The sequence below is a fragment of the Leucoraja erinacea genome, unplaced genomic scaffold (genome assembly GCF_028641065.1).
Source record: "Leucoraja erinacea ecotype New England unplaced genomic scaffold, Leri_hhj_1 Leri_1074S, whole genome shotgun sequence".
Classification (NCBI taxonomy): Eukaryota; Metazoa; Chordata; class Chondrichthyes; order Rajiformes; family Rajidae; genus Leucoraja; species Leucoraja erinaceus.
Window position 1 is genome coordinate 22,956 of NW_026575313.1, and position 22,496 is coordinate 45,451.

The 22,496-nt window shown below is 42.7% G+C and overlaps 1 protein-coding gene across 1 annotated transcript; it reads left to right on the top strand.

The window, feature by feature from the left end:
• Positions 1-2,650: 2,650 nt before the first annotated feature.
• Positions 2,651-17,202, top strand: LOC129715246 (uncharacterized). Its single transcript, XM_055665103.1, has 6 exons — positions 2,651-3,574; positions 5,029-5,327; positions 8,669-8,743; positions 9,104-9,245; positions 10,144-10,346; positions 16,302-17,202. The coding sequence occupies exons 1-6, from the start codon at positions 2,651-2,653 to the stop codon at positions 16,699-16,701; spliced, it is 2,043 nt and encodes a 680-aa protein (XP_055521078.1). The 3' UTR covers positions 16,702-17,202.
• Positions 17,203-22,496: the final 5,294 nt, after the last annotated feature.

Consider the following 22,496-nt stretch of genomic DNA (forward strand, 5'->3'; position numbering starts at 1 on the left):
GACAAAAAGTAGAGAAGACTTAGAAGAGCAACCTCTGGCTGAGGGCAGCCGGTGGTTCATAGATGGATCCTCCAGGTGCATAGATGGAAAAAGACATAGTGGGTACGGTATAGTGAACGGGGAAACTATGGAGGAAATTGAAAGTGGCAGGCTGCCTGGTAGTTGGTCAGCTCAATCTTGTGAATTATATGCATTAATGAGAGCTTTGGAATTATTGGAGGGGAAGGAAGGAACAGTATATACCGATTCAAAATACGCTTTTGGAGTAGTACACACCTTTGGGAAGATCTGGAAAGAGCGAGGAATGATAACAACTCGAGGTAAAGAACTAGCACATGAGCAATTGATAGGACAGACACTGGAAGCATTGCAAAAACCAGAACGAATAGCCATAGCACATGTGGCAGGGCATCAGAAGGGTAACACCCTGGAGGCCAGAGGAAATAGGGCAGTGGATGAGGTTGCAAAAAGAGCAGCCACAGAACAGATGGTAGAAATGAAGTCACTAATACCGTTAAGGGAACCAGAGGAAAAGATACCTATCTTTAGTGAGAAAGAACAGGAAAACATGAAAGAAATGGGGGCTCAGCGTACTTCAAATGGGAAATGGTGGACACCAAATGGAAAGCAGCTATTGAACAAAGAAATAATGAGGGAGTTATTAGGGAGATTACATGGACAAAGCCATTGGGGAACACAAGCCCTCTGTGACACCCTCCTCAGAACCTACGCTTGCTGTGGGATGTTTACCATGGCCAAACAGGTCATAAGGGGCTGTGTGATATGTCAGCGAATTAATAAGAAAATCATGAGAGCAGTCCCAGGAGGAGGACAACCATTAGCAGTTAGGCCCTTCCAAAGAATACAGATAGATTTTACCGAGCTGCCCCGGGTACGAACATGGAAGTACCTGTTAGTGGTAGTGGACCATTTCACCAGATGGGTAGAGGCATTCCCCACGGCAACTGCCACCGCACAGGCGGTAGGTAGCCAAGATATTATTAGAACAAATTATACCCAGATATGGGATTGTGGAAACAATAGACTCAGATAGAGGGACCCATTTTGCCTCAAAAACACATGAAATGATATGTGAAGCACTGGGAATAGAATGGAAATTGCATACACCATGGCATCCCCAGAGCTCAGGAAAGGTGGAAAGAATGAATGGCACCTTAAAGACCCAAATTACCAAGTTGATAGAGGAAACGAGACTCCCCTGGACTAAGTGCCTCCCGATAGCCCTGTTGAGAATCCGAACGGCACCTCGAAAAGACATAGGGATATCACCATATGAAATGTTATTCGGGCTCCCATACTTAGGGAAGATAGAAGGAGTCCCAACAATACAAGGGAACGATGTGTTCCTGAGGAACTATTTACTGGCAGTGTCCCAATCTCTTGCAGAACTAAAAATTAAAGGATTGCTGGCCCAGAGCCCACCACTGGACTTTCCAATTCACTCAGTCAAGGCTGGAGACTGGGTATTAATAAAAACGTGGAAAGAAGAAAAGCTGCAACCTAAGTGGACTGGACCCTACTTGGTATTACTAATCACGGAGACAGCAGTACGAACAAAAGAGAAAGGGTGGACACACGCAAGTCGAGTTAAGGGTCCTGTGGAGGCCCCACCAGACGATATCAGCCCGTGGACAGTGCGCAAAGGAGAAGAACCATTGACTTTAATATTTACCAAGAACCCGCAGGAAAAATGAAGATTTCGTGTTGGTGGGTCGTGTGTTGGGTGGTTACCCAACTTGTAAGTAATGTAACATGCATAAAAATCACAATACCACAAAATAGAAGGTCCACCACCATCCCATTTAATGTATGTAAAGGAAAAAGGTGGTGCGGCTATAGAATGTATGTATGCACCCATCCCTGTAAAGATTGGCACGCGGTGTTTACTTCATCAAAATATGGGTGGCATCGGACCACCTATCAAACTGATAGGTGGAGAGTATATCAAAACCCAAACGAGAAATTGCCAGGACGCGTATATGTGAGCATACAGAGTGTTCAGATACAGGAAAGTGGTAGGTATTGGATATGTGCAGATAAAACAGGGAAGGACGCATGTCTGAAGTTTGAGATAGAAGTAAAGCGAGATGGGAAGATGGTAATATACGAGGATAGGGGAGAGGTGTTCAAGATAGATGACAGTCAGAATAGGGATCCCGGGGCAACACCTGCACCACCAGTAGTCAGCAATGTCACCAGGGAAAATGAGTCTAAGAAGCTGAAGATAATGATAGTAGCAGGAGAAACAGGATTAAGGCAGTTATATGAGAAGGGAATACCAACAGGGGGAAAAGGAGCCAACACCTGGCTTGCCTGGATGATGTACACAGCCAGAAGTATGCAACGAACCAATTGTTACGCCTGCGCTGGAGCTAGGCCTCAGCTGGTCCCAGTACCATTTCCCCTGAATTGGGATAGAACACCTAGGGCTATGACATGTATACTACAGCTATTCACGAATCCCCTCTTACCAAAAAATGTGATATGCCAGAGTTATCATTACCTATTTCCGGCCAGCAACAACAATACGAAGGGCCGAAGGGAAGACCCTCGACCTCCTCCATTTACCATTCCTTTTGGGGAGGAGGGGTTTGAGTGCTATACAAGAAATAACCCAGAGGGACAGGACATGGGGGAGGTGCTCAACTGCAATCAGACGTATAACATAACGGCTGAGGAACAGGGGCCACTGTTCAATAGCTCCTGGCTGAAAAAGCAGATAGTCAGTAGAGCCGATGTCTGGTGGTGGTGCGGGGAGAATACCCTGTGGCCCCGGTTACCAGGGTCATGGACGGGAACCTGTACCCTCATACAACTGATGATGCCCTTCACCATAGCAGTAGAACATGCTGTAGAACTCAATAAAGGAAGCCGACGACAAAAGAGAAAGGTGAGAGGATCATTCGACACACACATCTATATAGATGCGATAGGGGTGCCAAGAGGGGTACCCGATGAATTTAAAGCCAGAAATCAGATAGCTGCGGGCTTTGAGTCCATACTCTTCTGGTGGTCCACAATTAATAAAAATGTGGACTGGATCAACTACTTATACTACAATCAACAACGCTTTATAAATTACACTCGAGATGCAGTTGAAGGATTAGCGGAACAACTGACAGCTACCAGCCAAATGGCCTGGCAAAATCGCATGGCCTTGGACATGCTACTGGCTGAGAAGGGAGGAGTGTGTGTAATGTTTGGCGAACAATGTTGCACATTCATCCCCAACAACACTGCTCCGGATGGGTCAGTGTCAAGAGCCCTAGCAGGGCTCACCTCTCTGTCTATCGAATTGGCTGAGAACTCTGGAGTTGACACCTCCTGGACCGGGTTTCTAGACTCCTGGTTTGGGAAATGGAAGCACATCTTTACATCTGCCCTAACATCAGTGATAGTCATGGTGGGGTTACTGTGTTTGTTCGGATGTTGTATCATTCCCTGCGTACGGGGATTGGCTCAGCGATTGATAGAAACAGCCCTGACGAAGAACAGTGCAGCCACCATAATGGCCCTCAGACCACAGTATGACCTACGAGAGGAGGATAGGGAGGTGAAGAACCTTCTGCTAGCATTAGAAAAGGAGGAGATAGTGTAAATCAAGGGTGCGTAGCAAAAAGAAAAGGATGGATTGTGAGGAAAGAGTTAACAGGCATGGTTGATTTAGACTAGGGATAGAAAAATAACTTAGAAAGAAATAAGGCAGAAACCAGACTGCTAGTAGATTAGAAAGTAACGATATAAGAACAGAGAGAAATTCTAGATAAAAAGTAGCAGTAGAAAGACTTCAGCAGGAGATAGTAAAGAAATTAGAACGAAGGGGAAAGGGACACGAAGTCACGCTCAACTACGCATGCTTGATGAGATTACATGAATATGTACACACACCCACTATGACAAGATGCCTAATTTAAATGCACATGCGATGCATGATAGGGGAGGTGTCTTTGACGTTAGGTGGGCGTTCCCAGACGTTCTCGTGGGAAACAGGGCTTTATGTTATGATTGGAAGAAGCTCAATGGGGAGGGATGAGAATGTGATAATAATGAAATGAAATGTATAAAGATAAAAAGCATCTCCATCTTCGGTGTGCCTCTAGGGGACATCAGAGGAGAGGCACCTATTCTGCAGAATATGAAATTAATAAAAACACTTCTTTGTCTGAATTTGTCTCAAGAGCATTTGTGATTTTTGAATCTCACAATGTAGTTGATAAATTAGCTGCAGATATTAACCTTAAATTGAATGAGTTATTCTCAATGATTAGAGCAACAGAATAATGCTGAACTCTCCGTTCTTTTTTCCGTTTGGAAATATTGATGCACATTTCAAAGGATGAAGGAAAAGGACGGTAGGACAAATGGTATAAAATTCAACAAATTCTGCAAAGTTAATCAAACAAGGCAACATTTTACGTTCTTATACATTTTGTCGATCTAAGTGGTAATCTACACTGGCACATTGTGAAAGAAAAATATATGTTGCTCAAATTGAATCACCAGCATTGGCCGAAGAAGCAACATACGTAACACAATGAGGGCGAGTTGATTTGAAATGTGTTTCAGATGCACTGGCGATCGCTTCGCCCAACACCTCCGCTCAGTTCACAATAACCAACCTGATCTCCCGGTGGCTCAGCATTTCAACTCCCCTCCCATTCCGAATCCGACCTTTCTATCCTGGGCCTCCTCCATGGTCAGAGTGAGCCCCACTGCAAATTGGAGTAACAATTGGAGTAGTCTACCTGCATTTTACAAGGTTCGTTCAGAGTTCTGAGCAACTTTGGGATTTTGTAACTGGCTCTGAAATACCTGTAATGTTAAATTATTAATAATCTGACTGATAGTAGGACCAAGTTACCAAGAGCGCCCCCTGGCGGAGAGGGCAGGACCGCCCCCTGCACTGCCCGGAACCGCCGGAGCGACACCTGCCGGCGCTGACGCGCATTGCGGCCGGACCCGCAAATCTGCGACAACACGCACGTTGCCGGTGAGGGTTTACGGCAGCATGGCCACCCCGGGCCCGGCAGCCCGGCCTCCAGCGCCGGCCTCTCCTCCACCCCGGCCCCGGCCCCGGCCCCCAGCTCAGGCCCCGGCGCCGCCGCCGGCCTCTCCTCCACCCCGGCCCCGGCCCCCAGCGCCCCGCTCTCCTTCACCCAGGCCCGCGCCCTGATCCAGAGCCCGTTCTCCTGCCTGGTGCTCGACACCTGCCGGCGCCACCTCGCCCTCTGCCCGCTCTACCTGAGCCGCAAGAGGAGCGGCATCGAGAGGCAGCTCAAGACCGAGCTGCTCCGCTTCTCGGAGACGTGAGTCAGGGAGAGACGGGGAGTTGTTGCTACTGAGGGTTAATTCCCGGGATGGCGGGACTGACTGACATATGATGATGGAATGGGTCGACTGGGCTTGTATTCGCTGGAATGCAAAAGGATGAGGGGAATTTCATAGAAACATAATATTCTTAAAGGATTGGACAGGCTAGATAGATGCAGGGATAATGTTCCTGATGTTGTGGGAGTCCAGAACCAGGGGTCACAGGGGTAGGTCATTTAGGACTGAGATGAGGAAAAACTTCTTCACCCAGAAAGTTGTGAAACTGGAATTATCTGCCACAGAAGGCAGTGGAGGCCAATTCACTGGATGTTTTCAAGAGAGAAGTAGATCTTTAGTTCTTAGGGCTAAAGGAATCAAGGGATATGGGGAAAAAGCAGGAACGGGGTACTGATTTTAGGTGATCAGCCATGATCATATTGAATGGTGGAGCTGGCATACTCCTGCACCTATTTTTCTATGTTTCTATTCTATTCTATATATTCTATTCTATTCTATCTTCTATACATAACTGAAACTCTGATCTTGTTATCTTCCAGTTTGGCGATCTTTCTATTTGCAAGGAATCAAGGGATATGCGATAAAAGCAGGAACGGGGCACCGATTTGAGATGATCAGCCGTGGTCATATTGCAGGGGCGTTGCTGGCTCGAAGGGCCGAATGGCCTACTCCTGCACCTATTTGCGATGTTTTTATGAGGGGGAGGAATGGAATAAGGGAAAGAGTAAAGGAAAGGAGGGGGTGGAAGATGGTGGCTGGAGAAGGGGTAGGGGATGGAGAGGGTATTAATGGAACAGTGGGAAATTTTCATGGATTTGAGTCAAAGAGTTGTACAACACAATGATGAACCCTTCAGCCCATCATGTCCACGCTGACCTTTTTACCTGCGTTTACTAATGCCATTTCCTGCAATAGATTTGTATCTGTTCATGCTTTAACTATTCAAGTGCCTGTCTAAATGCCTGAGTCATAGTGTAGGTGATTCCACCACCTTTTCTGATGTTGAATTCCAGGTATTAACTACTCTTTGTGAGGGTGGTGAGGAAAATATGTATCATTGTCCCCTTTGAAATCTTAAAGGTATGTGGTCTTGTTTTTGTTATCCCTACCAGAAGGAAGAACATTCTGACTACCTATCCTATCCATGCCTCGTGTTATCTTCTACACTTGTGTCAGTTCCCCTTCACCCACTCAAGTAAAATTAAGCCTAGCCTATCCAATCTCTCCCCATAACTGAAATCCTTCAATCCAAGGAATATCCTGCGGAATGACCAAGACCATAGACGAGGAGAGTCTGAACAGGGGTACAAGCTAAATGAGGAGAGGGTGGTAGATGTGTGGAGGTAAGGTTAGTTTTGGATACATGATTGGTTAGGTGAGGGAATTGAATCTGGGATGCAAATTGAGAAGTGAATGGCTTGCGGACAGGAATCAGGAATGGTTGGCAATATCTAGATGCAGCACCTGCATATAGGGTTGCAGTGGAGTCACATTGTGGGGTCTGTTTGTTTGAGTATATGGCCAGGTGCAAGTGCTGAGATGATGTGTTAAGGTTAGGCTGGAATTTGATATAATGATCTTCGATCTGATTGTGGGGCCTAGTTTTGGGACTGGAGTTTTGTTGGATTCTCTGCATAGTTCTGGCTTTTGGAGTCGGGCAGGCTAGATGTTGGTAGCCTTCAACCAATGTTAGTATAGATGATCTAATTATTGTTTGTGCAATCTTATGCATTAGTCAACTGCATTCTCTGTTTCATCAGTGTGACTCCAATTTAAAATAATTTCATTGATGAAGACATTATAGAGTATGTTGAAATCACTAAATGCACAATATGAATGGAAGTTTGTTTCTCTGCAGCTTTGAAAAATGGCTGTTGATTTTCCTCTTAAAAGCAATAAGCAACTTTTTTATTTGGTTGTAGACATTCCATAGTTTATTAATGGAATGCCTGTAGCCAAATAAATGAAAGCATTTAGGCAAAAAAAAAAAGTGTCCAGGTGATAATGTAACATTAATGAAAAGGCAGTGCCATTATCTTGGGCTCACAGTCGCGTGAATGTCAATAGTGCAGTTTCTGATCTGGTCTGAACCTTGAAATGATTGCATTGATTGATGATTTTATTCGTAATTGACATTAGCCATTAATTAGATTTGGCTTAGTGAACAAAGGCACCACCTGGTGTGCATTGCACCAAACAGTTGTTTCCCATTCCGTATCGAGCTAACTGCTCTTAGCAGGGGCATTAGGGGCGCAGATGTACTCTGCATGAGGAGGAAGCCGACATTGCTGGAAAAGGCCAATGTGTAGGTTTTACAGCATAATCAATCTGCACTGGGTCTCCCTTATCCGATGGAGTCATGAGTGCTTTATTGTCATATGTCCCAAAACGGAACAATTAAATTCATTCTTGCAGCAGCACAACAGATATGTAAACATAAAACTCAGTAAGCACCAAAGTAAACAACAAAAATAAATTCAATATATAACAACTAACAAATAATAAATTGCAAATATAAAAAAAATACCCCTAGTGCAAATAAGGCTGTTTGAGGTTTAGTTGGAGTTCGTAGTGTTCAATGGCCTGATGGTTGTAAGGAAGAACCTGCCCCTGAACCTGGACATTCGTTTTTCCTGATGGCAGGAATGAAATGAGAGCATAGCCAGGGTGGTGTGAGTCCTTGATGATGATGGCTGCCTTTTTGAGGCAGCACGTCCTGTAGATCCATTTCATGGTGGGGAGGTCAGTACTTGTGATGGACCGGGCATCATTCACCACTTTTTGCAATCTTCTTAGTTCCTGGACATTTGTGTTGCCAAACTAGGTCGTGATGCAACCAGTCAATGTGATCTGTACCATGCAGCTATAGAAGTTCAAAAGACTATTTGTCAGCATGCCAAATCTTAAGGAAGTAGAGGCATTGATGGGGTTTCTTTATGATTGCATCAATGTCCTGGACTCAGGACAGATCTTCAGAGAGGTCATGGAGCTCATCAATTGGTGCATTTTTATCCAGTTTATAAATATTAATACATTTACCTTAAAATAGTTTGACGAAAATTCTGCATTGCCAGGAATTTTAAGTTTTTGACTCACTCCACTGCTGACCCATGGATGGGAGCATGTGCTGCTGCTGCCCAGGGAATTTAATTGCTAAGAACTTTATTATTCAGTTTCAGTACCTATGACAATTAAGCACTCTTAACTCTTGTCTCTTGGGGTCAGGATTGCTCTCTTGGGAGACAAAAAACTTGCATTTATTGGGGGAGGGCAGGGAGGTGATTGGAGACAACATCATGACCTGTGGTTACTTCCACAGATCCCATCAGTGCTGTTCCTTTGTCCCAGAAGATGTGTTTGACGGCCCAGCCAAAACTGGTGAAACGTCTGTTGGGTAAGCTGGGGCAGACGCAGGCTGAGGCTGGGATTCGCCATTTATGGACTCGCGCTTTCAATTTCAGGCCCGATTCAACATTCAGTATTAATGTGGGTGAAAATGGTTGATATTATAAATTCCATCATGTATGCTACATCTTCATTTCATCTTTTATGATTTGTTATACTGGACATGAAAAATACTTCCAGCCATATTATTTTTATAAGATGCTTTCCATGTGGTAAGCTGCTTGTGCTCAGAAATACAATTTTTAGCAAATCACCTTTCTGAAATATACAGTTCAAAGTAGTTGTATGTTAAGCAGATCCTAACATATTCTGTAGGAATAATTTCATAACCTTCAACATTTTCTTTTAGTCTGCAGGGTGTCCCAGTTGCATATGACAAGGTCAGGTTAATTGGAGAATTAGGTGACATCTATGATGACCAAGGATATATACACCTCAACATTGAAGCTGACTTTGTCATCTTCAGGCCCAAAATTGGACAGAAGCTACTGGTAAGTTTCATTTTTTAAGAAAGGCTTTAGATAGATGCAGGAGTGAGAATGTATTTAGACTTGGAAATACAGTCATGCAGCATGGAAAAAGATCCTTCAGCCCAACTTGCCAATGTTGACCAAGATGTCCCATCTAAACGAGTCCCAACTGCCAGCGTTTGGGCCATATCCCTTTAAACGTTTCCTATCCGTATACCTGTCCAAACGTCTTTTAAAGTGCGGATATAGTGTGGATAACCAAGAAATGAACAAAAATGTAGGTCCCTAATAAGTATTGCTTTGAAACCAGGTGTTAAGTGTTCTGAAAATGTGTTAATGGTAGAGAAATCCTGATAGCAATAACAATAAGGATAAGATTTCAGGTACAAAAAGACTGGGAAGAGTGTGGTTGGCATTGATGTCATGGTGCAAATGGGTTCATGTGGTTGGTTGCCATCGGGTATGAACACAATGCAGTATTGTGAACAGTTTGCTTAGCTTGAGAGACTCTGGGCAGGAGAGTGGAATAAGTCCCGATGGTACAGAATTCACAGCTGGGCCAAGGGAGGTTCTTTTGGTTTCCTGCTTTATGGAGCTCATCTATGAATTAATTGTTATCCGATTATAAAAATTAATGCATTTGCCTTAAAACAGCGTGAAGAAAATTTTTAAATAAAAGGATAAGTTGCTTGCCAGCCAGAAACCACCACTTTCAGGCAGGTAAAATTAGTAGTCTGGACCACGAGCTTTCGTAATCATTGTAAAACTTAAGAATGCAGAAGGTGCTTAAAATTGCAAGTTCATTGTTTCTTGTATAATAAAGTTGTAGCATCTTTCAAATTTTAAAATAAGATATAGTACTTATCCTCTCTTAACATTCACAGCAACAAAATGTTAATTCTCTCCTGAACTTCTACAGGGCGCTGTGAATAAAGTTGCTCCAAGTCATCTTGGTTGCCTCGTACATGGGTGTTTTAATGCTTCGATTCCCAAGCCACATCATGCAAATGGAATCTGGCCAGACTTTGCGGTGAAAGTAGGAGACAGCCTGGAGTTTGAAGTTCAACAGCTGGATGCTGATGCTGCCGGTGTCCTGTGCATTCGAGGGCGTTTGGATAAAAGGTAATTGTCCAGAGTTAGTTCTTAATCATGACAGCAACATTCTCATCTAAATCATTAATATAGATAATAAACATCACTGTTTCCTGCAGTACACTAGTTATGAGTCTTCATTCTGAAAACAACCTCCACTACCCACCCTCTGATTTCTATTATTGTCAAATTTGTATCTAATTGACTCGTTTACCATGTTATATCACCTACCAGATCAGTATTATTGTGATCATGTCAGAAGCCTTGCTGATGTCCATGTCCTGTCTTTGTCACGTAAATTTATGATACACAATTTCCTATTCTCAAAGTAATTCCTTACCTTTCCATTTGCAGACGGACCCTATCCCTCAGGATCCCTCCTGTAACATTACCATCACTCAATCAGTCAATCAATCAATCAATACTTTATTGTCATTTAGAAATACATCGATCTATGCAATTCTAAATGAAATTCCGTTGCATTTGGCTCCCCGTGCAACACAAAATTAAACAGAAGGATAAAATGGATAAAAAGACAATGGTTAAAAAGATAAAATAGATAATAGTTGCGGCCCATTACATGGCATTCAAGAGTCTCATGGCTCGTGGGAAGAAGCTGTTGCAAAACCTTGACGTTCTGTTCCTTATGCTACAATATCTTTTGCTCGAGGGCAGCAGAGTGAACAGTCCATGATGGAGATGTGTGGGGTCCTTTATAATTCTGCTGACCTTAGACAGGCAACATTTGCTCGCAATGTCCCCGATTGAGGGGAGAGAAGTCCCGCTGATTTTTTCAGCCGTCCTCACCACTCTGCACGGACTTCCAGTCGGAGGCTTTACAGTCCCCAAACCAGACAGAGATGCAGCTGGTCAGAATACTCTCTATGGTGCCCCTGTAGAAAGTGGTGAGGCGGGATGGGGGAGGTGAGCTCTTCTCATCCGGCGCAGAAAGTGCAAACGCTGCTGCGCTCTCTTAACTATTGATGTGATGTTATTTGACTAGGTCAGACTGTTAGTGTCACTGATGTAAGAGTCACTGGCCTGATACGTTTCCCAGCTTGTCCCTCCAACCCTTCATAAATAAAGGTCCAACATTACCTACTATCCCATCCTCTTTTAGCTAAGGATGATACAAACATTTCTGACAAGGGCCCCAGCCACTTTCTCCCTTGTTTCTGACAAAGTTCTCGGATACCTTGGTCAGGCCTGTGGGATTTATTCACCTTTAAGGCAGCCATCACCTCTTTCATGATGTAGATATATTTCAGAATATTATAATTTTGTTATCAAAATTGGATGGCACAGTGGTGCAGCGGTAGAGTTGCTTCCTTACAACACCAGTAATCCGGGTTTGATCCTGATAATTGATGCTGTCTGTATGGAGTTTGCACTTCCTGTGACCATGTGCGTTTTTTCCGAGCACTCCAGTTTCCTCCCGCACTCCAAAGACATGCAGATTTGTAGGTTAATTGATTTCTGTAAATTGTCCCTAGAGTATGGGATAAAGCTGGTGTACGGGGTTGATTGTTGGTCAGTGCGATCTATGTGGGCCAAAGGGCCTGTTTCCACGCTGAATTTCTAAACTATAATAAACTAAACTAAAATTGTATTCTCAGAAGTTACTTTTCATGACTAGAACGTTTGCCAATTCCATGAAAATATACACTGAACATGCATTATTTTACTATTTTTGTTGTAGAATTTCATCTTATATAGAAATGGCTTTGTCGTTGCTTAATTTACCTAGAATTTCATAGCTAACCAGTGTGAACAGCAACATCAGAATTTGTTGAATGAATCAATCTGTACCTAATTGGCTTTCTCGTAAGATAATTGAACTTGAGCACAAACATTTTTCTGCTCTCTCTGCATTTAGTATCAGAATTGTTGCAGCTTCAAATAGAAATTAGAACATTGAAAACTCAAAAGTAACTGGAGTTAAAGAAATAAGAAATTGAACCTGGTGGACAACTCAGCCCCTTGTGCCTGCTCAGCCAATCAGTAAGATCACGGCAGATCTTCCTTTTAGTCAGTTATGTAGCCCTTTGGCCCAACTCGTCTATGCTGACCAAGATATATTTATACCTTAAAATCCATTGAACATACTCAGCCACGAAACATTCACAGCACTCTAATGGGTAGAAATTTATAATTGTTCCTAAATCCTCTCAGCAAAGAAAATTCCACACTTTTGTGTCAGGAATTGCTGACTGATTTGAGGTTGTAGCTGTTGGGGTATCCTTGCCCGGTGATTACAATGCATTTTGAACAATATTACACACTGTAGCGAAAGTGCTGATGATGCGGAGGTGAATATTTATAATGGTAATGAGCACCAATCAAGCAGTTGCTTGGTCATGAATGGAGTTGTAGGCTCTTTCATTCATCAATGCAAGTGGAGAGCATTGCATTACATGTCTGGCATTAGCACAGTTGATGGGATGTCAAGAGGTAATTCTTAAGGGGTTGGACAGGCTAGATGCAGGAAGATTGTTCCCGATAATTGGGGAAGTCCATAACAAGGGGTCACAGCTTAAGGATAAGGGTAAATCCTTTAAGACCGAGATGAGAAAAAACATTTTTCACACAGAGAGTGGTGAATCTCTGGAACTCTCTGCCACAGAGGGGAGTTGAGGCCAGTTCATTGGCTATATTTAAGAGGGAGTTAGATGTGGTCCTTGTGGCTAAAGGGATCAGGGGGTATGGAGAGAAGGCAGGTACGGGATACTGAGTTGGATGGTCAGCCATGATCATATTGAATGGCGGTGCAGGCTCGAAGGGCCGAATGGCCTACTCCTGCACCTATTTTCTATGTATCTATGTAATTCATTTGTCGCAGAATACCCAGCCTCTTACCTTGCTTTAGCAGAGTTATTTTTATGGCTGGTTCATAACGGCTGAGGTTCTGATCATAGTTGCTCCCTCGATATCGATGATGGGCTATTCAATGGTGGTAATACCTTGAATTTCAAAGCCAGGTTTTTGGCTCTTGTTGGATATAGCCATTGGTGATGCAAATATTACTTTTGCCTACCAGCCCGTGCCAGAATCTTGTCTGGTCTAACCTCATGCAAGTGTAAGCTTCATTTGCTGAGGAATTATCAATTAAACAAAATACCATGCAATCAGCAGTAAACATTCCCACTTCTGGCCAAATGAAAGAAGGAAGTTTGTTGAAGTGGACTCAAAAGACAGCAGATGTTGGAAATCTGAAATAAAAATGAATTGCCGAAGACACTCAGTAAGTCAGGCAGCATCTGTGGAAAGATAAATAGATTGAAGTTTCTAGTGAAGAGCCTTCATCAGAATGGAACAATGAGAAGATAAACTAACTTTTTAATTTCACTTTTCATATGCAGCCTGATTTACTGAATCTTTGCAACATTTTCAATGTAATCTCTGGAGCTGATTTACTTCCAACAAAAACAACCATCTTACTTTTGTGTGTGTCCGTTCCAACCACAGAATGTTTTCTGTTTCTTGCCCATTGATCTGTGTTTGACCAGAGCACATCAATACCACACTTGATCAAATACTGTTGTGATATTAATGACAGTGAATTTCAGCTCGCCATTGAAAGTTAGTTATTTGCTTTATGGTTGAGGCAAGGCTGTGATAAGATCTGGAGCAGAGTATTCCAGGCAAAACCCAAACCAGGCATCGGTGAATAGATTTTTAATGAATATAGAACATTATAGCACAGGTACAGGCCCTTCTGGCCACAATGTGCGGAACATGATGCCAAGTTAATCAGAGTACAATGACAGTGTTCAGCAAAGATCTTATAGCAGAGCAAGATGGCCTACTCCTACGCAAAAGACGTAGTACGGTCATGGGCAGATCCATGGGTGATTATAGGACCCATTTTAGCAACCAGCCTCCGCCATCTTGTTCCGCCATCTTGCTTCGCCATCTTGCTTCCGGCCAATGATCGGATCTTTGCTTCCGCCTCCGCTCCTGTATCTTTGCAAGTCTTTGACTTGGGCGGGGAGAGGGGGAGCGCGGCCCGGGAGAGCGGGGAGAGCCAGATTTAATTTGTACTTTTTTGTGAACAGGATGTACATGGGCGATTTTTCATATTGTCGGGTAAAAAAGGCAGTTGCAACTGCCTAGCTGAGGCACAGCTAGTCGTTGAGTGAAAGTAGTGAAATTGAAATTGGAAAGTGGGAACAAGCCAGAACTATTACGACTGTGCATAATTGATCAGTTCAGTTAACAATCTCTATGCTAATGTTTGGTGACTAGTTTGAGTGCAGATATTTAATGGTGAGTCTGAGACTTCTGTTTTGATTTTACAGATAAATGTGAGGTCCTTATTGAATTTGGATCTGATTATAAACACACTGAAGTTGCAGCATTATGCCCCCAAAAAAAGCCAGGATGAATATAAACATCCACAGACATTCTGCTGAATTAACTGGTGTGTCAAGCAACATCTGAGGGAGAAAAGGGAATTGTCTATTGTCGACCTTTCGGGTCGAAACATTGCCAGCATAAAGAAGAAAGGGGGATAGTAATACAGGTGATTAGTCGACTGAGGAAGGGTGAATGATGGTGGGCAGATGTAACCAGGTAGGGAGGGAGACGGAGTTGGGTGACAGGCAGGTAGATGATAGATGGAGGCAAACGAAAAAGGCAGATGGTGGATGAAGTGAGTGGGTGAAGGGAACCATCTGCCTTCATCTTTCTTCTCATGGTTCCCATTATCACTTTCCTTATCAGATTCCAGATAAAAATAAATCTGTCCGCCTTATTTCATCATTGAGCTGACTAACTCTCCTAACTCCACCCTTCCCCCTTCTGTCATCTCTTTTTGTTCCACGCACTAGTCCCGGTCTCATCAGTCTCCTGTCTTCTCTTTATACTGGCTCTCTTCCCTCTCCACTCTCAATCCTGATTCTGGGTTTCGACCCAAAACATCAACAATTCCTTTGGCACAACCGATGCTCTTGATCTGCTGAGTTCCTCAAGCAGATTGTTTGTTGCTTCAAATTCCAGCATCTGCAATCCTTTGTGCGTCCGTGAGATTGCAAACAGATTGCAAATATCAACACAAGAAACTGCAAATGTTATAATGTTGAGTCAAACACACAAAGTGCTGGAGGCACTCAGCGGGTCAGGCAGCATCTGTGGAGGGAGTGGACAAGCAACCTTTTGGATTGGGACCCTTCAGAAGTAAGTCTGAAGAAGGGCCCCTGACGTGAAATGTCTGTCCATTTCCTCCACAGATTGCAATAGGTACTGACAGGATTGCACTAGTAACCAGAATTCAGTGGTGTAGTGGTTTTGGTGGCAGGCAGATAATCAAGAGAACATGAGTTAAAATCCTAGCATGAATATCTGATAATTTTATTTCCAGTTTTAAAAAAAAATCCAAAAAGCAAGCATCAGCCATTGAAATTCATCAAAATACTTCTATCAAATAAAACCACCTGGTTTCTTTGCCTCCCAGAGTGTTGATGCCAAACTACCCTTGAAGCAATGATCAGGTCCACCACCACGGTCTCAGTGCAAGCTTTTGTTGCCGACTTACAGTTAATGTTTTTTCTGAAGGATATGAATAGAGTAAATTCATTGTACTAACCAGTGGTATTGGACTGGAGAGAACAGAAATTCTTAGCTGAATGTTAACAGACATCGTCAACAGTGTTAAATTATTTCCCAGCTGCAGCAGCACAAGAGTAAACATAGTACTCAGAAAAATTCAATCCATTTCTTTATCGGATTTGTTGGTACCTCCTTTGGTTACCTGTTTACCCATATGGATATTATTACTGTTGATGGAAAATATTTAGATGTTACTTAAATTCGGAATATCCCACATCTGCTGCAGTGAATAGTGCTAGTTGTGGAACACAGGCAAAGAGACTTCAAAAACTTGGATGGGTTTACTTGTCATATGACAGAATTGTGATCAAAACCTAAAAATGTTGGTCTCTTGACAATTTATTTAGTTTATACTTAAATGATTTGTTTCTATTCTAGTGTACAGGGACCATATGGTGCAGATTTTGAAGAATTGTTGGAAAAGGACAGCATTGAACAAGATGGTGATGCTGCTGGAAAAAAGAAGAGGAAAAAGAAAAAACAAAAAGATGAAAAATGTAAAGAGGTAATAGAAGAGGCTGTGAGCTGCACAAGTTCAGATAAGAGTGTTTCCAAACATGAAATGGGAGACCTTCAAAATCATTTAGAACGTAAATCCAAAAAGAGAAAGCAAAGGACTGAGGAACCAAACACAGACAATGAATTTCATGAAAGTAACACTGCTGATTATCCTAATAACAGTAAACCAAGTAAAAGGAAGAAAAAAATGATTCGGGATGAATCAGGGACCACTGATTGTGCACAAGAACCAAAACACAAAAGGAGAAAAAAAGATTAATGAAACAAATATCTATAAACTGAATGAATGGACTGCTGCAGAAATACTCGAATGCCTCCATGAAAGTGTGGGGTGGAAGTCTATTTTTGTTGTGAAGAACAGGGAGTTTTGATGAATGCTGTTTGTCATGTAGCCACATAATATAATTTGCAATCTTCTGTTTGATTTGCAGTTGCAGGATTGTCCTGCCTGCCTGTTTGTCAACACTTGTGTGGGCCTCATTTATACATTGCAACTTGCTCCTACAAAAAGCTGGAAATGTCATTTCTACAACAGTGTTATTTCAGATTCCCAGCAGTTTTTTGCTTTGATCTTTCATGTACCATTATTGTATCATGTACGAGGTGAAAATGCTCTGCTAAAACTGATTATCCTGCAAAATATTTTTTTAACTGCTGTGTTTTTTCTTTCTTACAAAAAAGGAATGCTTAGTTTGGACTCCCAATTTTAAAGTTAAAAATTTGATATTTTGTTGTAATTGCAATAAAATTCTTAAAACAACTATCCTCGTTTTACTTCCACATTGTAGTCTTGGAACAACTTGTATATTTTAAAAGTATCTAAATACAATTATAAATTTTAAGATCTGTGTAAGAACAGGTAATTTATTGCTACCTGTTTAAAGTTGTCATGAGATGCTTTTGTTGGTTGGGAAATTATCCAGTGGTGTGCACTGTTGCAGATAGTATTTAATTAATAATTATCCTGTTTTATTCCTATATCCAAAAATTAAATAGGAAGAGATTTTTTAACATTGGAACAGCGCATTCCATTTGAATTGAATTGAATACGTTATTGTCACATGTGACAAGTCACAGTGAAATTCTTTGCTTACATACCATGCCACGGTATTCAAATAGTCACCCATAAAGGGCGCTTACAAAGTTACAAATCTCGCTTGAGCAGAACGGCCTCGCCGGGCCGGTCCCACTTCGATCGCCGGAGCCGTATGGAGTTGTGCGGATCTCTGCGGATTTTAGGATCTACTAGAAATAATAAGCTTAGATCCTCAAAAAGATACTGAATGTCAGAGATAATTGAGAATAGCCCTAATTACCAAGTAAAACAATTTTCATTTATAAAGTGATTTTAATGCAGGAAATCATCCCAACGTGTTTCACTGGAGATCAGGCTCTGTTGCACAGATATTCATCGTTGCATGTAGATGTGCACACAATGAGGTAACACCCACTTCATTCATGGGAACCTTAAGGGGAAATAGATGCTAAAATAATTTTTGCCTTTCGCCACATGGTGGAGCAATTGTTCAATAAAAGATGTGCTGGAGTTAAACTTGCATTTTAGGCATCTTATCAAAATGTAATGGTGAACAGGCTTGAAAGGTAAGCTGGCTGACTTGTCATTATCACTCAGTCACTGCCTTGCTCTGATAACCAACTGTTGTTACTGTTGGTAAGGTGAAGATTTGGATCCATGGTGGTCCCGTAGTTTGGTGGTGATGTAGCCTGCGAAAGCAGGGAACGGAGCGGCTGGGTTTTCTGTCATCGAAGACAATGTTATCTAGTCTGAATTTTTTCATTTTTTCCAAGAAATAGAAAATTGATTCATGACGCCTATTTTAGAGTCAGGATAAAAACACATCAATTTCAATTGTCACAGCAGCAGTTAATAAGTTTTATGTGAAGAAAAACAGTGCTAGAGGAGCTCAGTAGGTCAGGAAACATCTGTGGAGGGAATGAGCAGGTTTCAGGTTTAGACCCTTCCCAGAGGTGTCAACTCTCATGCATTGAGCGTGAGATTCACGCATTTCGCCCAATTCTCACGCTGATCACAAATTTCTCACGCTTTGTCATGGGAAATGCTGTGACAACGAGAATTTCAAAACTACTATCAGCTGCTTGTGTGCACGTTTGTTGACAAGACAGCAGTATTCTTATTCTCTGTTATTCTCACTTGACCGAACTGTTACACACCTCCAAACCATGTCCCCATGCATTGAAAGACTCGGACCAGGCAGTGAATGTGTGTCATCCATTGCAACAAGTGAGGCCATGTCCTGCTCCCAGCGGCAGTCGGAATTTAAGGATTTGCGGGAAGCGGTTGACATGAGCGAGGCCGGCGAGCGGCAGGAGAGAGGACATGGGCCGCGGAACCAGAAGGGCTGCAGTCCCCCCACATTTTATGCTAGACATGTTTCAATATCTCCAGCTTTGGACGAGGCATTGCTGTGCTCTGAGAAACCTGGTCGTGGGTATTGAAGAGTCGGGGCGGAGGGAGGGATGGAAGCAGTGGCAGGGGCAGATGTGGACGGGGAGCTGGGGCTGGCAAGTGTTTGCCGGGCTGGCGAGTCGCTCGCTGCAGCTCCGGCCATGGAGCAGCCTCTGCAAGAGTCCTGGGCCGTCGGAATCATTGCGCCGCGGCCGTGAGAGTCTCTGCCGAATTTGCCCTGGTGATCGGAATGGACCAGGCTGCGGCTCGGTGCATCCTGGAGGACAACCAGTGTCTGCTGGAAGTAGGTACCAAGCACTGGGTAGAAGCGGTGGAAGATAGTGGCCTTCAAATGGAGGAAGCACCCTGCTAGAATTTTGTTTACTGTGACTGCACGAAAAATGTTCCTGATGTTGTGTGAGTTCAGAACCAGGATCACAGTTTAAGAATAAAGGGTAGGCCAGTTAGGACTGAGATGAGGACAAACTTTCTTCACCCAGAGAGTTGTGAATCTCTGGAATTCACTGGCACGGAAGGCAGTGGAGACCAATTCACTGGGTGTTTTCAGGAGAGGGTTACATTTAGCTCTTGGGGCTAGTGAAAATGAAGGGATATGGGAAAAAACCAGTAAAGAGGTACTGATTTTAGATGAACAGCCACGATCATATTGAATGGCAGTGCTAGCTCGAAGGGCTGAATGGCCTATTCCTGCACCTATTTTCTATGCTTGAGTATATGGCAATAAAACTCGACCACTTGATTTTGAAGCATTCATGCATGGTGGAGGTATAATGTAGTCACAGAGTGATAGTGTGAAAACCGGCCCTTCGGTGCAACTTGCCCACACCCGCCAACATATCCCAGCTACACTACCTGCTTTTGGTCCATATCCCTCCAAACCTGTCCTATCCATGTGTCAGTCTAACTGATTCTTAAATGTTGGGATAGTCCCTGCCTCAACTACCTCCTCTGGCAGCTTGTTCCATACACTCACCATCCTTTGTGTGGAAAAATGTACCCCTTAAAAGGTTACCTCTTAAAAATACTTTAAACAAAAAACATTGAATTCATACTTCAACAATGCACTAAAACATGATTTTAATACATCAAATTTCAAAAAGTCCCTAGCGTCGTAGGGGGGGGGGGGGCAGTGATCCCCCATCAGTGATCACTCAGTCCCCCCGCTTTCAAAAACGCTCCGCGGCCCCTGGTTCAGACAAAGATGTGCCAGATGTGAGCGGGGAACTGAGGCCAGTTGTCCGTGATGTCTGGATCCCAATGCTCAGTGCTTCTTGTTTCAGAGTTGGCCGATGTTATTGATTCGTAATTAGCCTGATTTGTAATTAGTTGACAAAACCTTAATTTATTAATCCGGAATATCCAGGGGGATGGGATGTGTAATATTAAAATGACATGCAAGGTGTCAGGCTGTCTGTCACAACATACAGCCCGATAACCCATTATTTCCTTCAGTTAAATATTGGGAAGGAAGCACTATTGCATTTGCCACTCAACTATTATGTTTGTTTATCTCATTGACTATTTCTAAACCCACCCCCCACCCCCCCCCACCTCCTCCCCCCCCCCCCCCCCCCCCCCCCCCCCCCCCACCCAAATTCATTTGACAGGTTGAATAGAAATGTCCCCCAATCTCATTGTTTTATTTATTGAACACGTAGATGAAAATCCTCAAGGAGTGTAATCAGAAGGAAACTGATTCATATGCAATGTTTAAAAGCTTGTTCAAAGAAGGGGCATATTTTAAAGGAGTGACAGAGATACTTGCAGGGGAATGTGTGAGGAGGTTATTATTTGTCTTTAGTTTTAGCTTGAACCAGGACATCTGAAGATTCAAAGTTTAATATAGTAATTGTGCTGATACTGATTCCAACCAACCAAGTAATGAATATCATCCATTCTGGAGGTTTTATTTTTCTGATGCCATTTAAACCTCACTTGGGTTTCAATCACTTCAATGCAAAAGTAATTGGGAATAGGGAATTGGGAATTGGAACAAAAATGTTCCTTCGGTACATATTAACTCTAATACAATAATGTATGCATGTTGGTAGGAGTAATCAAAACAAAGATATTTTTATCATTGTTGTGTTATGAATACCACAGAAAATATTATGTACTCTCAAGATCACATTAAATACAATATTATTGCTTAAGCATAGATTGTTATTGGACTTTGCATTTCAGAAAAGTCCCAGCTGAGAAGAAGACAGCAAAATGCTGAAAATATTGGGGGGTGAAAATGACTTCAGGACAGTTGGTTAGGAAGATGAAGGAAATGGTAACAGAATACAGCTGAGTGAGAATAATTTTAAGGATGAAAAATTGTGTTCAACCAATTGATGACTTCTTTGACAAAGTAACTAACATGTTAGATAACAAGGAAGCCAATGGATGTAGCAAATTTTGTTATACAAAATTTGGTCCGTGAAGTGCCCCATAAAAGATTACCGCAATAGATAAGCATCTGTGGACTTGAACGTAAAAGGTTAAGTCCAGGGGGTCAGATATAGGGCTTTATGTGTGGGCCAGATATATTGTCAGTGCAGAGGGGCTAGGAGCAAGGCCAAGTGTGCATCCAGAGTCAAGGTCTGGAATAGTACTAGGTGTGTAGTCAAAGCTGGGACAATGGGAGTGTTCAGCACTGGGATCCTAAGCAGGTAAGCAGCTATGATCAGGGTAGAATATGGGGCCAGCTGTAAGGCTGGACTCAGGGTCAGGAATGAGAGAAAGTATGCAACTGGAGTCAGGGTCAGGAGTAGTACCAGGTGTACAGTGAGACCCAGGTTGGTCAACATGGGTCAAGTGCTTGATTATAATATGATTTCCATACATGAATACACTAAGATCATTCATGTGCCGCACCTGTTGATCAGAGCCCGGCTCTTCTGTGGAATGTAATTAGGAATGTAATTTAGCCTAACCTTATTCATAGCTAATCCAATTTAAAGCATAAATATTGCATTCAAGTGTAGGTTAAAAGACATGCTACAGCATGCACCAGATTGCACAATTTCAAGCAGAAAAATGCAAAAACTCCGTACCATGGAAGGGGGGCACTCCCCTCCCACTGCCTCCTTCCCCTCCATCGCTAGGCTCACTCAGCTTGGTCTCTCGCAATTTCTTGCTCCCAACTCTCACCCAACGTTGGCAGCCCTGCCTTCCTCAATCTGCAGAAGTGTCCCAACCCAAAATGTCATTTGTCCATTCCCTCCACATATTCTGCTTGACCCACAGAGTTCCTCTAGCACTATGTTTTTTTGCTCAGGATTCCAGCATTTGCTATCTCTTTTGTTTCCAAGTTATTTTAGGAGTCCGTGTTTAAATTGAACTGCCAAAATTGCACCTATATTGGTTGTGTTATATATATTCAGGTTTTTGTGGCTTGGCTGCTGCCTAGATGATGAACAGTATCAAATTAAAACTTTGATTTTCCATTTAACATTACATGGAGTAAGGAAAAGCAGGAGTGACAAACCCGTTCTCACAAATTTTTGAACTTGGTGACTTCGGAAATATCTGCACTGATCTGAGAATTTGAAATTGACTAGCAGGATTTCTATTTTTAATGTTTGAGGGACACAATCACTCAGGTGTGCTCCTGATGA